This window comes from Gopherus evgoodei, chromosome 10, assembly GCF_007399415.2.
Source record: "Gopherus evgoodei ecotype Sinaloan lineage chromosome 10, rGopEvg1_v1.p, whole genome shotgun sequence".
Classification (NCBI taxonomy): domain Eukaryota; kingdom Metazoa; phylum Chordata; order Testudines; family Testudinidae; genus Gopherus; species Gopherus evgoodei.
The window spans coordinates 33,895,528-33,908,742 of NC_044331.1; the positions used below are offsets into that span (position 1 = coordinate 33,895,528).

Below are 13,215 nucleotides of genomic sequence, written 5' to 3' on the forward strand. Positions count from 1 at the left end.
CGGGGAGGGTGGAATCCCTCTGTTTAGATTCACGGAGTTTGCTTCTGTGTGTCTCTCCAGGAACACCTGGAAGGGGGAAGGGAAAAGGTTTATTTCCCTTTGTTGTGAGACTCAATGGATTTGGGTCTTGGGGTCCCCAGGGAAGGTTTTTGGGGGGACCAGAGTGCCCCAAAACACTCTAATTTTTTGGGTGGTGGCAGCTTTACCAGGTCCAAGCTGGTAACTAAGCTTGGAGGTTTTCATGGTAACCCCCATATTTTGGACGCTAAGGTCCAAATCTGGGACTAGGTTATGACAGTAAGGTGGAATAATTTGAAGTTCAGGTCTGATATCTAACAAAGGCCGTAGGACGTAAATAGGAGTTGATTATCTGTAGCCCACGACATAAAATAAATTCAAGGGGAGCAGAATATATGGGGCTCATTTGCATCTCATGATTGATTTTTTTGTTGCACAGTAAATTGGTATTTGGTCTTTGCTCTATGGACTTTAAGTGCTAGAGAGGCAGTATACTCAGCCCTTGAGAGACAGCACCTGTCAGCCTAGAGAGACCTCCTCATAGTGATGCTTACATGGGTGAAGTTGTTTAAATGGTTAGTAAAACAAACATTTTAGGGCTATGATGTATAATAAATGGGGCTGACTTTGCCTCCTGTAAACCTCTGAATCCTTAATCTTTGTTGCTCCCTGCTAAATCTTCATTCTCTTCATAAAACACTACCAGAAATTCTACAGAGAGAAGGCTTTGGAAGCTAATTTACAGTATGTTGCCTAACATGCTTCTTAGTTTTTCTGGCTGGGAGTTGGTCATTGAATGAAGTATCAGGGGGTAGCCATGTTAGTCTGTATCCACAAAAACAATGAGGAGTCCAGTGACACCTTAAAGACTTACAGATTTATTTAGGCGGAAGATTTCATGGGTAAAATCCCCACTTCTTCAGATTAAACCAAAGTGGGTATTTACCCACAAAAGCTTATGCCCAAATAAATCTGTTAGTCTTTAATCTGCCACCGGTCATCAAAGTGTCATGTTAACTGTTTACAATGTAACTTTTAAATTGGAAAGCTAGTTTACAAAAATATCGCCACCAGGGTAGTTGAAAGAAACTTTCAAAGACTTGGATTGTAAAATGCCTCTTTTATTTGAAGGGAGGTTTCTTCTCCTCACCACAAGCGGTTACTTGTGCTGAATTGCACGGTGGAGGTCAATTGCAGTTTAATGTCTTCAAGCTGTACCAGATTAAGGGTGAAGGCAGATTCTCAAGACCTGAGCAAAGCTTTGAACATGAGTAGAATTTTGTATGAAATCTGTTGGCTCACATCTCTTTCCAAGATATGCTAAGTGCAATATCTGCATCCAGGAAGCAAAGTAGGATAGATGTGGACCACGTAGAAGGAAGTTGTAATGAAAATCAAGTAATAGCTATAGAGCGTGATGCTCCATTGTTCTGTAGCTTGGATAGTCACTTCAACGAGTAAAAGTGACTGTAAGTTGCTACCAAACCGCAATGGCAGTGATAGTCACATCACACCAGTGTAAATTACTACACAAGGTGTGGGCCATTGGAGAGTGAAGCAATAGTCTAAAAGTCCCTGGAGATGTGTATCCTATCACTTAATTCTGGTGTGTGTTCAGAGTTGTCTTTTTAAGAGGATAACTCTGGACTGAGTCCCTCTGAGCATTTAATTAACCATGTTGTAGGTAAGATGGAAAAAAAAGACAGTGAATGCTTGAGGCTCTGAATACAACACAGTGTTTTGAAAATGAATGAAAAACACTTCTAGCAGTGTGTGAACATTAAATTAATCTGTGCACTTGCCATGTCCAGAGAAACTGAGTTTGGGCCTGTGAATTATCCTCTGCAGTGAGTCTAGTTCTTCCTTTATGTAAGTGTATCCAGTCACGGTCATTACCAGTCTACTTCCTCCTTTCCCCTCTGACATATGCCAGTTGGTAAATGAAAACTAATACTTGATTCTTCCGTTACAGGAAAAAATGAAGGGCAAGAACAAGCTTGTTCCTCGTTTGCTGGGCATCACCAAAGACTCAGTGATGCGTGTGGATGAGAAGACCAAGGAGGTGTTGCAGGAATGGCCACTAACAACTGTGAAGCGCTGGGCTGCCTCTCCAAAAAGCTTCACTCTGGTACTCTTTCTGTATGTTGTTACAGAGAAGGAGGGTTCTGTCTGTCATGGGGAAAGGAGCATGGACTGATGCACTAAACTGATTGGCCCTATAGGGTTTAGTTTAGTTTAGTCCTCAAGAAACAACTGGGCCAATTTTCTTCCGGCCAGCAAACTGTCTCATGTACGTAACCCACCCTGATTATCCAAAGCACTATTTTAAAGAGCCATCTGCCTGACATCTGCTAATTTTGGTTGTGAATAATCAAGGTTCTTCTTCGAGTGATTGCTCATATCCATTCCAGGTAGGGTGTACGCGCCGCACGTGCACGTCTGCCGGAAACTTTTTACCCTAGCAACTCCAGTGGAACGGCAGGTCGCCCCCTAGAGTGGCGCCACTATGGCACTAGATATATACCCCTGCCGGCCCGCCCACTCCTCAGTTCCTTCTTACCGCCGTGTCGGTTGCTGGAACTGTGGAGTGCGGCTTGCTGACCTCCACGTCCCTAGCTCTCCTGTTCGTCTTCGTCGTTTGATTGTAGATAGTTCTTAGTTAAGTAGTAGATAGCCTTTTAGTATAATAGTTAGTTAGAATCCTGTAAATAGTTATCAAACGTTGCCTGCGGGTGGGCCGTTGCCCTCCCCGGCACCGGGCCCATGCCTGCCTCGCCGGGCTTCAAGCAGTGCTCGGCGTGCAAGAAGCCGATGCCTACGAGCGATCCCCACGACGCGTGCCTTAAGTGCCTTGGGGAATCGCACATTAGCGACAAGTGCCGCATTTGCAAGGCTTTTAAGCCTCGCACTAAAAAGGAGAGAGACCAAAGACTTCGCGCTCTCCTCATGGAAGCGGCCCTGTCTCCGGCACCGGCGGCGCAGTCAGCCAGTTCTACTTCGGCACCAGACCGCGCCGGCACCGGCAAGACTCCCTGGCACCGACCATCTCCGGCACCGGGAGCAGATCTACGTCCCTCGGCGTCTGTGACACCATCAAGGCAGGCCCGAGCGGACCGCCCGGCACATACCTTTGCCGCGGCACCGCCTGCAGGACTGCTGTCGACTCCGGGCCCAGAAGGTCCGTCGAGTCCAGCTCCACCTAGCTCCCCTGTAAGATCAGGGGTCGAGCTAAGGGTCCCATCGACGCCGGAGACCTTCGCCTCGGCTCTTGACTTAATTGCACTAACGGAGCCATCTCAGCCTCAGCCGGCACCCCCGGGACGCATAACTTCCAGGGGTAAGCCGATGCTTCGAGCACTGTCTCCTGAGTCCCGGCACCGATCACCCCGGAGGCGCGAACGCTCACGCTCGGGGCGCCGCTCGGAGTCCCGGCACCGGTCGCCCAGACGGTACCGGTCGTACTCGCGGCACCGATCACCATCCGCACTGTCCCGGTCGGGCTCATCTCACCACCGGCACCGAGACTCCAGGAGCCGTTCGCCTCGGCGTTCGGCCCTGCGGTCGACCTCCCGGCACCGAACCGGTGGCAGGTCCCGAACCCGGTCGACCTCCCGGCACCGCGCTGGTGGTAGGTCCCGGTCTCCGCTGCCGGCCCGGCACCGCGTTCACAGAAGGTTGCGGTCCCGCTCCTGGCACCGACATCGTTCCCGGTCGGGATCTTGGCACAGATCATCACGCCGTTCCCGGTCCCGATACCGATGTGGGTCGCGGCATCGAGCCTCGGTACCGAGGGGAACGTCAGTCATGGCGCGTAGAGCTGCATATCAACCAAGCTCAGCGCCCCCCTGGCCTTCTAGGGAGCCGTCGGTTTCCTCCCACACTGACAGTGTCTATGTCATGGCACAGGACAGGCACGCGGCCCTGTTCCAAGACCCTCCGCCACAAGAACGAGGGCCTCCACAGTGGGGGTTTTGGACCCCATGGGCATACTCTCAGGCCCAGGGTCTGCAACACGTTACCCCCCGCCCTGTGGCGGAGCGCAGACCACCGGAGGCGACGGCGTCTAGACCCCCTCACTCCCCGGAAATGGACGGTACTCACCGGGACCCAGAGCTCCCTCCGGAAACGGAGGTGCAGCCCCTCACGGAACCCCCCGTGGACACCTTGTTGCCAGGGGTCTCCTCGTCCTCGTCTCCGGATGAGGCAGTGGCGGGCACCTCGTCCTCCAGCCCCCCCCCCCACTGGATTTGAGGGCACACCAGGACCTCCTCCGCCGAGTGGCACAGAACCTGAACTTGCAGGCGGAGGAGGTGTCGGAAATTGAGGACCCGGTGGTGAGCATCCTTTCATCCGATGCGCCCACCAGAGTGGCCCTGCCCTTCATAAAGACGATCCAGACTAATGCCACTAACATCTGGCAGTCACCGGCCTCCATCCCTCCGACGGCTCGAGGGGTGGAGCGGAAGTACATGGCCCCATCAAAGGGCTATGAATACTTATATGTTCACCCGACCCCCTGCTCGTTGGTGGTCCAGTCAGTGAACGATAGGGAGCGCCACGGGCAAGAGGCCCCAGCGCCCAAGTCGAAGGAGGCGAGGCGGATGGACCTGCTGGGCTGCAAGGTCTATTCGGCGGGGGCGCTGCAGCTCCGGGTCTCAAACCAACAGGCCCTCCTCAGCCGCTACTCCTTCAATTCCTGGGTAGCGGCGGGGAAGTTTGTGGAGCTCTTGCCCCAGGATGCACGCCAGGAATTTTCCACCATCCTGGACGAGGGCAAGAAAGTAGCAAAAACATCGCTACAGGCCTCCCTTGATGCTGCCGACTCGGCCGCTCGGACCCTAGCTTCGGGGCTCACGATGTGCCGGATTTCTTGGCTGCAGGTCTCTGGCCTTCCGCTGGAGCTCCAGCACACAATCCAGGACCTCCCCTTCGAAGGCCAGGGCCTGTTTTCGGATAAAACAGACCCTAGGTTGAAGGATCTTAAAGATAACAGGGTCATAATAAGGTCGCTGGGCATGCATACGCCGGTGACACAACGTAGGCCGTTCAGGCAGCAAAACCAGAAGCAGCAGCGGCGGCCATACTCTCAGTTCCGCCCACGGCAGGACCTTTCGAGGCACCGAGGCAGGAACAACCGCTGCAGGCAGTCTGGTGGGCAAACGGGGCAGAACCAAGGCTCCACCAAGGCCCCTCCAGGACCTAAGCCTTCATTTTGAAGGTGCGCCCGGGGGCGCAGTACCAGTTTCCCCTCCGGATCCTTCCCCGCAGTTTTCCAACCGCCTTTCCTTTTTCCTCCCGGCGTGGACCCAAATAACGTCGGACCGTTGGGTCTTGCGTATGGTGCAGGCTGGTTATCGCCTGCAGTTTTCTTCGCCCCCACCCTCCCACCCACCTTCCCCATCCCTCTTCAGGGACCCCTCTCACGAGCAATTCCTCCGTCAGGAGGTGCACGCGCTCCTTGCCAAGGGAGCCATAGAGGCGGTTCCGGAAAACGAGAAGGGCAAGGGGTTTTATTCCCGTTACTTTCTAATCCCCAAATCCAAGGGCGGCCTCAGGCCCATTCTCGACCTGCGGGAACTCAACAAGTATATCGTGAAGTTGAAGTTCCGCATGGTATCCCTTGGAACCATCATCCGTTCCCTGGATCCCGGAGACTGGTACGCCGCCCTCGATATGCAGGACGCCTACTTTCACATCTCGATTGCCCCCCAACACAGGTGTTTCCTCCGCTTCGTGGCCGACCGCCAACATTACCAATTTGCGGTCCTTCCGTTTGGCCTCTCTACAGCCCCGAGAGTGTTTACAAAATGCATGGCAGTCGTCGTCGCACACCTTCGACGTTGCCGCATGCACGTCTTCCCCTACTTGGACGACTGGCTGATCCAAGGCACGTCAGAGCTGCAGGTCCGCGACCACGTCGACAGGATCAGCACCCTCTTTGCGACCTTGGGCCTCGTAATCAATGTGGACAATTCTACTCTACTCCCCACGCAGCGGATAGAGTTTATTGGGGCCGTTCTAGATTCTACCCTGGCCAGGGCCTTGTTACCCTTGCCCAGGTTCCAGTCGTTGTTGGACATCATTCTACGTTTGCGAGCGGCCCCGCTGACCTCTCTACAAATGTGCCTGGCCCTCCTAGGCCACATGGCAGCCTGCACGTTTGTAACAGCATATGCCCGACTCCGCATGAGACCTCTTCCATCATGGCTCATTGCGCAGTATCGGCCGGCCAGACAGTCGTTGGACACGGTCGTCACCGTCCCTCAGAGGGTGCTGGACTCTCTTCGCTGGTGGATGGACCAATCGGTAGTCTGTGCGGGGCTCCCATTCCATCCACCCCAACCTTCGGCATCCCTGACCACGGACGCCTCCGATCTGGGATGGGGGGCTCACTGCGGCACCCAGAGAACTCAGGGCTTGTGGACACCACAAGAGATCAACCTCCATATCAACGTACGAGAGTTGAGGGCGGTCCGCCTTGCTTGTCAAGCGTTTGTCCATCTCCTTCAAGGTCGTTGTGTCGCGGTCTTCACCGACAACACAACGACCATGTTTTACATCAACAAGCAGGGCGGCACCAGGTCCTCTCCACTCTGTCTCGAGGCAATACGTCTCTGAGAGTTTTGCATAGCCCATTCGATTCACTTGTCCGCCTCCTATCTCCCGGGAGTGCGGAACACCCTAGCGGATTGGCTGAGCAGATCCTTCCGTTCGCACGAGTGGTCCCTCCGTCCGGACGTCGCCCTCTCACTCTTCCAGAGGTGGGGTCGTCCCCAGATGGACCTCTTCGCGTCCAGGGTGAACAGGAAGTGTCGAACATTCTGCTCCTTCCAGGGTCGGGAGCCAGGGTCTCTAGTGGATGCATTCCTGATCCCATGGACAGCCCACCTGTGTTAGGCTTTCCCGCCCATCCCACTGATTCACAGAGTTCTCATCAAGGTGTGCAGAGACAGAGCCCGGGTGATTCTCATAGCTCCAGCATGGGCCAGACAGCACTGGTACCCCATGTTGCTGGACCTCTCAGTAGCCAACCCAGTTGCACTGCCCCTTCATCGGGACCTGATCACTCAGGACCACGGCAGGCTCTGTCACCTGGACTTTCCGTCTCTTCACCTGACGGCATGGCTCCTGCGTGGTTGACAGACTCTGAGTTGCGATGTTCCACCCCGGTTCGCGAGGTTCTCATGGGCAGCAGGAAGCCTTCCACCAGAGCGACTTACACAGCTAAGTGGAAGCGTTTCTCCTGCTGGTGTTCAGAGAAAGCTCTTCATCCTACAGAGACTCCCGTCACCACTCTTTTAGACTATATCTGGTCCCTTAAGACCCAGGGTCTGGCACTGTCGTCCCTCCGAGTCCACCTAGCCGCCATCTCTGCGTTTCATCCTGGAGTGGACGGCTGTTCGGTCTTCTCTCACCCTATGGTGGCGAGATTCCTGAAGGGGCTGGAGCGGCTCTATCCACAAATTCGCCCTCCGGCCCCTTCGTGGGACCTCAACCTGGTCCTGTCTCGGCTCATGGCCCCTCCATTCGAGCCATTAGCTACTTGCTCCCTGCTCTACCTCGCGTGGAAGACCGCCTTCCTTGTGGCCATTACCTCAGCTAGACGAGTGTCAGAGCTGAGGGCCCTCACGGTGGACCCACCGTATACCGTCTTCCATAAAGACAAGGTACAGCTGAGACCTCACCCTGCCTTTCTTCCCAAGGTGGTCTCAGCTTTCCATGTGAACCAAGAGATTTTCCTCCCAGTCTTCTTTCCCAAGCCCCATTCATCACGCAGGGAGCAGCAGCTCCACTCGCTAGATGTCCGACGAGCACTAGCATTTTATGTGGACAGGACAAAACCCTTCCGCAAGTCCCCCCAGTTATTTGTGGCAGTAGCGGACCGGGTCAAGGGGCTGCCGATTTGCTCCCAAAGATTATCTTCATGGGTTACCTCCTGCATCAGGACCTGCTACGACCTGGCCCAAGTTCCGACGGGCCGTGTGACTGCTCACTCCACCAGAGCACAGGCATCATCGCTGGCTTTCCTCACCCGCGTCCCGATCCAAGAGATCTGTAGGGCGGCGACCTGGTCATCGGTCCATACATTCGCTTCCCATTACGCCCTGGTCCAGCAGTCCAGGGATGATGCGGCCTTTGGTTCTGCAGTGCTCCAGGCCGCGACTTTTCACTCCGACCCCACCGCCTAGGTAAGGCTTGGGAATCACCTACCTGGAATGGATATGAGCAATCACTCGAAGAAGAAAAGACGGTTACTCACCTTTGTAACTGTTGTTCTTCGAGATGTGTTGCTCATATCCATTCCACACCCGCCCTCCTTCCCCGCTGTCGGAGTAGCCGGCAAGAAGGAACTGAGGAGCGGGCGGGTCGGCAGGGGTATATATCTAGTGCCATAGTGGCGCCACTCTAGGGGGCGACCTGCCGGCCCACTGGAGTTGCTAGGGTAAAAAGTTTCCGGCAGACGTGCACGCGCGGCGCGTACACCCTACCTGGAATGGATATGAGCAACACATCTCGAAGAACAACAGTTACAAAGGTGAGTAACCGTCTTTTTTCAGAGTGCAGGATAAAAGTGACAGACAGGCTGTGAAACTAAATAGGACTAAAGAAAATGCCTCACGGTTTGAGACTTAGAGCTCAATATGTTTAGCTTATCGAAATGATGATTGAGAAGTGACTTGATGATGGAGTGTAAATACCTTCATGGAGAGAAGGTGCTGGAGGCTCTTCTATTAGTGCAGGGGTTCTCAACGTTTTTCTTTCTGAGCCCCTCTTTCCCCCCCCCCCCCCCCACCGGCCCCACGCAATAAAAACTCTATGGCCCACCTGTGCCACAGCAACTGGTTTTCTGCATATAAAAGCCAGGGCCAGCACTAGGGGTAGCAAGCAGGGCAATTGCCCAGGGCGCTGTGAAGCTACATTGCTCAGGCTTCAGCTTCCACCCCAGATGGCGGGGCTCAGCACCCTGAGCTTCAGGCCCATGCAGTGGGGCTTTGGCTTTCAACCCTGTGCCTCAGGCAGAAAGCTGAAGCCCCACTGCATGGCCCTGCTTGGTGGACCCCCCCTGAAACCTGCTTGCAGCCACCCCAGGGGACCTCAGACCCTGGTTGAGAACCAGTGGCTGGAAGTTGATTCAGACAAGATTAAATTAGAAATAAGGCACACATTTTTAAGTGAGGGTAAGTAACTATTGGATCGAACTGCCAAGGAATGTGGTAGATTTTCAGTGTCTTGAAGTCTTCAGATCAAGACTGGATGCCTTTCTGGAAGAAAAACTTGAGTCAAACACAAGTTAATAGGCATAATGGAAGGGTACTGGGTGAAATTCTGTGGCCTGTGTTACACGTAGGTCAGAGTATATGATGTAATGGTCCGTTCTGGCCTTAAAATCCATAAATGTATGAAATGGATCCAGTCGAAAGAGCTTTTTTTCCCCTCACGTAGTTTATTGTGGAGCCCTGGAATGGTTTTATCTGCCATAAGAGCCATTAGCTATAATAAGACATCAAAGGTAAAAGGAAATTTCAGCTACTTTTATTGGGTTTTGGCTTTGGTGTAGACCCTGATCCTTATATGGTAGATATGAGCTTGTTGGATTAAAAGCAAAGAAAGTTAAAAATGTGTTTCCCTATATCTCTAATTTTGGTCATCTTAATACATCTGATGTTCATTTATTTAAATTCATTCCCAAGGGTGAACTGCTTGTTATACCTTTTTTCCCCTCAGGATTTTGGTGAATATCAAGAAAGTTACTACTCAGTACAAACCACTGAAGGAGAACAGATCTCTCAGCTAATTGCAGGTTACATTGATATCATATTGAAGAAGGTAAAACTTTAGGATGTCAGTAAAAGTACAGTAAAATTAATAAATGTAATGTCTCTCTCACAAAAGATAAGTTACCTGATAGCAGTAGCTCGCTTTCTTTTGTGAAGCTAACTAGATATAATTTTTCTTTGCTGTGACTTGCTTGTAGCAAGAACTCCTAGAAAATAGTTCCTGTTAATTACTATAAAGATGTGTTTATGGAAGTAATATTGAAACTATTAGCTGTATTGAGGGAATAGGTTAGAAGACTTAACTCAGCATGCTTGGGCATTTAAGTGGATAATCTTCTGGAAAGCAGCTACATGTCAGTGGTCTTATATCAAGAGAATAATGGCCTAAAGCTTTCTTCTTAACTGTAGAGAATAAACCATATAACTATAGTGGTTACAACAAAAGTTAGCATTTGCCAACAAATGCCACATGATTACTAGTTGTGTTCTAAGCACTTTCTGTGGGAAATCTGTGGTATCTTAAATACTACTGTGTGCTTGGTGTTGACATATTTTATTAGGCTTAGACCTAACTACAACATAATCCATTATAAATATATGTTCATGCCAGAGAAGTGACAGACAACTGGAATTTCAGTAGGATTAAGGATTTTTGTTTAGGGGAACTCCAGGCCTAGAATATCAGGAGTGTTTCAGTTTGGGGCTGGGGTGGATTGCCAGTATTCATCACAACTCTCTTTCTAAGACTGGCTCAAGCCAGCATTGTCAGTTCCAAATTTAATGAGCACTTAATGCTCAAATTTTAGTTTAAGTAGAAACTTGCAGCGTTCTTCAAGTGATTGCTCATGTCCATTCAACTTAGGTATGTGTGCTCGCCACATGCACCGGTGCCAGAGGTCTTTCCCTCAGCAGGAGACTGGCCCTGGCACCCCTGGAGTGGGGCGCATATGCCACAGCATATAGGTGCCTCTGGTCCCCTCCACCTTCAGATTGTTCTTGCCACCAGTGACAGTGCATGGAAGTGTTGCTGCTTCAGCTAGCACTGTTGCTTCTCGTTCATTCGAACTCTTTTAACTCTTGTATATTATTGTATATAGTTTCCCTCTAGTTTTAGTTTCCCTGTTTGTTAGTTAGAGAGTTAGTAGGTACCAAACGGGACTTTACTTCAGGATGGGGTGTGCCCCGGACCCCAGATTTTAAGCCCTGTGATCATTGTAAAAACAATCCACTTAACAGTTGTTTATGATGCTTAGGCGAAGGGCACATTAGGGATAAGTGCAGAATCTGCAAGTCCTTCAAGCCCAGGATGAAGAACGAGTGTGGCATTCACTTGAGAGTGCTTCTTATGGAGCCTGCCCTTACTGCAGTGTTGGGGCAGCGCTCTGATTCGGTGCCGAGCACTGTGAGCTTGGTGCACGGCGCTCTGCCGGTACCATCTGTGAGCCGGCACCGGTCCTCTTCCATGGCTCCAGCCAAGAAACCCATCAAGATGGAGCGAGGAAGATCTCCAGCTTCCTGCAAGGGAAAGGACAAGTCTTGGGTGGACTGAGGCCCTGTCTTGGGCATCTTTTCACCCCCTTTGGGATCTTGGGCCTCAGGTCAGCAGTGAAGCCCAACCCACTCCCCACCAGCTCCCCCGGGTATCGGCGGAGGTCCTTGTCAGTTCCAGGTGCTATCCACCCCAGAGGCTCTGCAAGCGGCGCAAGACATTATATCCCTCCCAGTGCTGCCCACTCTGGCCCCTGTGGGGTCCTGGTCATGGGGTAAACCTGTGTTTGGACCACCACAGTCTCCACATCTATGGCAATGGTCCCTGTCATGGGGGACGTCCTGCCAACAGTCGCCCTTGTGCATCCGAAACACTTCTGACCGTGATAGAGAAAAGCTTTGCAGCCCCATCCAGTGTTCAGACCACCAACAAGGGCAGAGAAGCTCGAGGCGTGTCTCGCCAGTAACAGCGCAAATCTCTGGAGGCATGTGCCTCCCCTCCCCCAGCAGGAGTTTTGGAGTCGGCGCCTGGAATTTCCACGGTACTGTTATCGCTGTAGGGACAGGTTGAGGAACCGATGGTACCATTCTCCAAACCATTGCCAATCCTCCAGCACGGCATCACCGTGTGCGGCTACATCTTCACGACGCCAAGTCTGCTCTGGTTCCTAGTTTCACTCTTCAATCATGAGGTGCAGATGGCTGACCTGGGGCCATCACGAATCCACCGAGCACCACCGGTCACTTAGTCCCCAATCCTGGCGCTCGTCGAGGTCAGCCAGATCCAACTCCAGGAGAATCAATCAGTACGGATCGGGACAATTTAACCTGTCTTGGTTGCAGGGGAGCAACTGCTTGGGCTCTAGCTCGGGTTTAGAGCAAGGTTCCCTACCTTGCTCCGATACCTACAGTTACATCGATCGCACCACAGCCAGACCTCTGGCCTCAGACTCTGTGGCCAGCCAGAGGTACCCATGGAACCCATTCATTCAGCCCTCCCAGGCAGCTTGCTCGGTATCTGGACCTTTGGAGAGACCGGCTCACGCCCTCTCACACCTCCCTCTGGTTCAAGAGGCCTCGGCTGCAAGCACCCCGCAGGCACAGGAGGAAGTGGGTGAGCAAGCTGCTGACCGCCTCTGGTTGTGGAGGACCCCTTGGTACCAGCTTCCTCCTTGTCATTGCCAGTGAGGCTATAGTGGGGCCCCCTCCACCAGTTCCCCAGGATAATGCGAAGGTGCATCAGGAGCTGTTAAAGAAGGTTGCTGTCAACCTGGGCCAGGTGGAGGACTTAGAGAAGCCCACAGACTCCCTCTTTGATGTTCTCTGTCCTGTAGCTGTGGCCAAGGTAACCTTGCCCATACATGAGGGGGTTGTGAAATTACAAGTGCCCTCTGGCAAACCCCCTCCTCCTTGCCTTTGATCTCCAAGTGGGCCATCCCATGGTCATGAGTACCTTTATACCCGCCCTGCTCCCAATTCCCTAGTGGTAGAGGCAGTCAACCACAGAGAGAGACAGGGTCAACCGGGAGCTACCCCTAAGAATAAAGAGACTAGAGTCAGGGAGACTAGACTTGTTTGGGCATAAAGTTTATTTGTCCTCCAGTCTACAGTTGCAGGTGGCCAACCATCAGGCCCTCCTAGGCTGCTATGATTTTAATATGTGGCAGGCCATGACCAAGTTCAAGAGTGCCCTTCCTGAGGCCTCGAGGAAGGAGTTCTGGGAGATCCTGGATGAGGGCTCAACTGCGGCCGGACACCACCGCCTATACCATGGCATTGGCCATCTCATTGCGCAGGGCTTCTTGGCTGCTTCTCTCTGGTCTTTCCTCGGAGGCTCACCAGTCAATGCAAGACCCGCAGTAAGCAGATGGGCAAGCGCCCGTTTTGAGGGTATGCCTGAGGGCAACTTACTGGACTGATTCCTGGATCC

General features: G+C 52.5%; 1 protein-coding gene across 1 annotated transcript in view; it reads left to right on the forward strand.

Annotated features, from left to right (window-relative positions):
* TLN2 (talin 2) overlaps nt 1-13,215 on the forward strand; it is a 209,235-nt gene that overhangs the window by 21,879 nt on the left and 174,141 nt on the right. Inside the window, 2 exon segments of the mRNA XM_030578202.1 lie at nt 1,991-2,146; nt 9,745-9,846. Of these exon segments, the coding sequence (XP_030434062.1) occupies nt 1,991-2,146; nt 9,745-9,846 (258 nt within the window).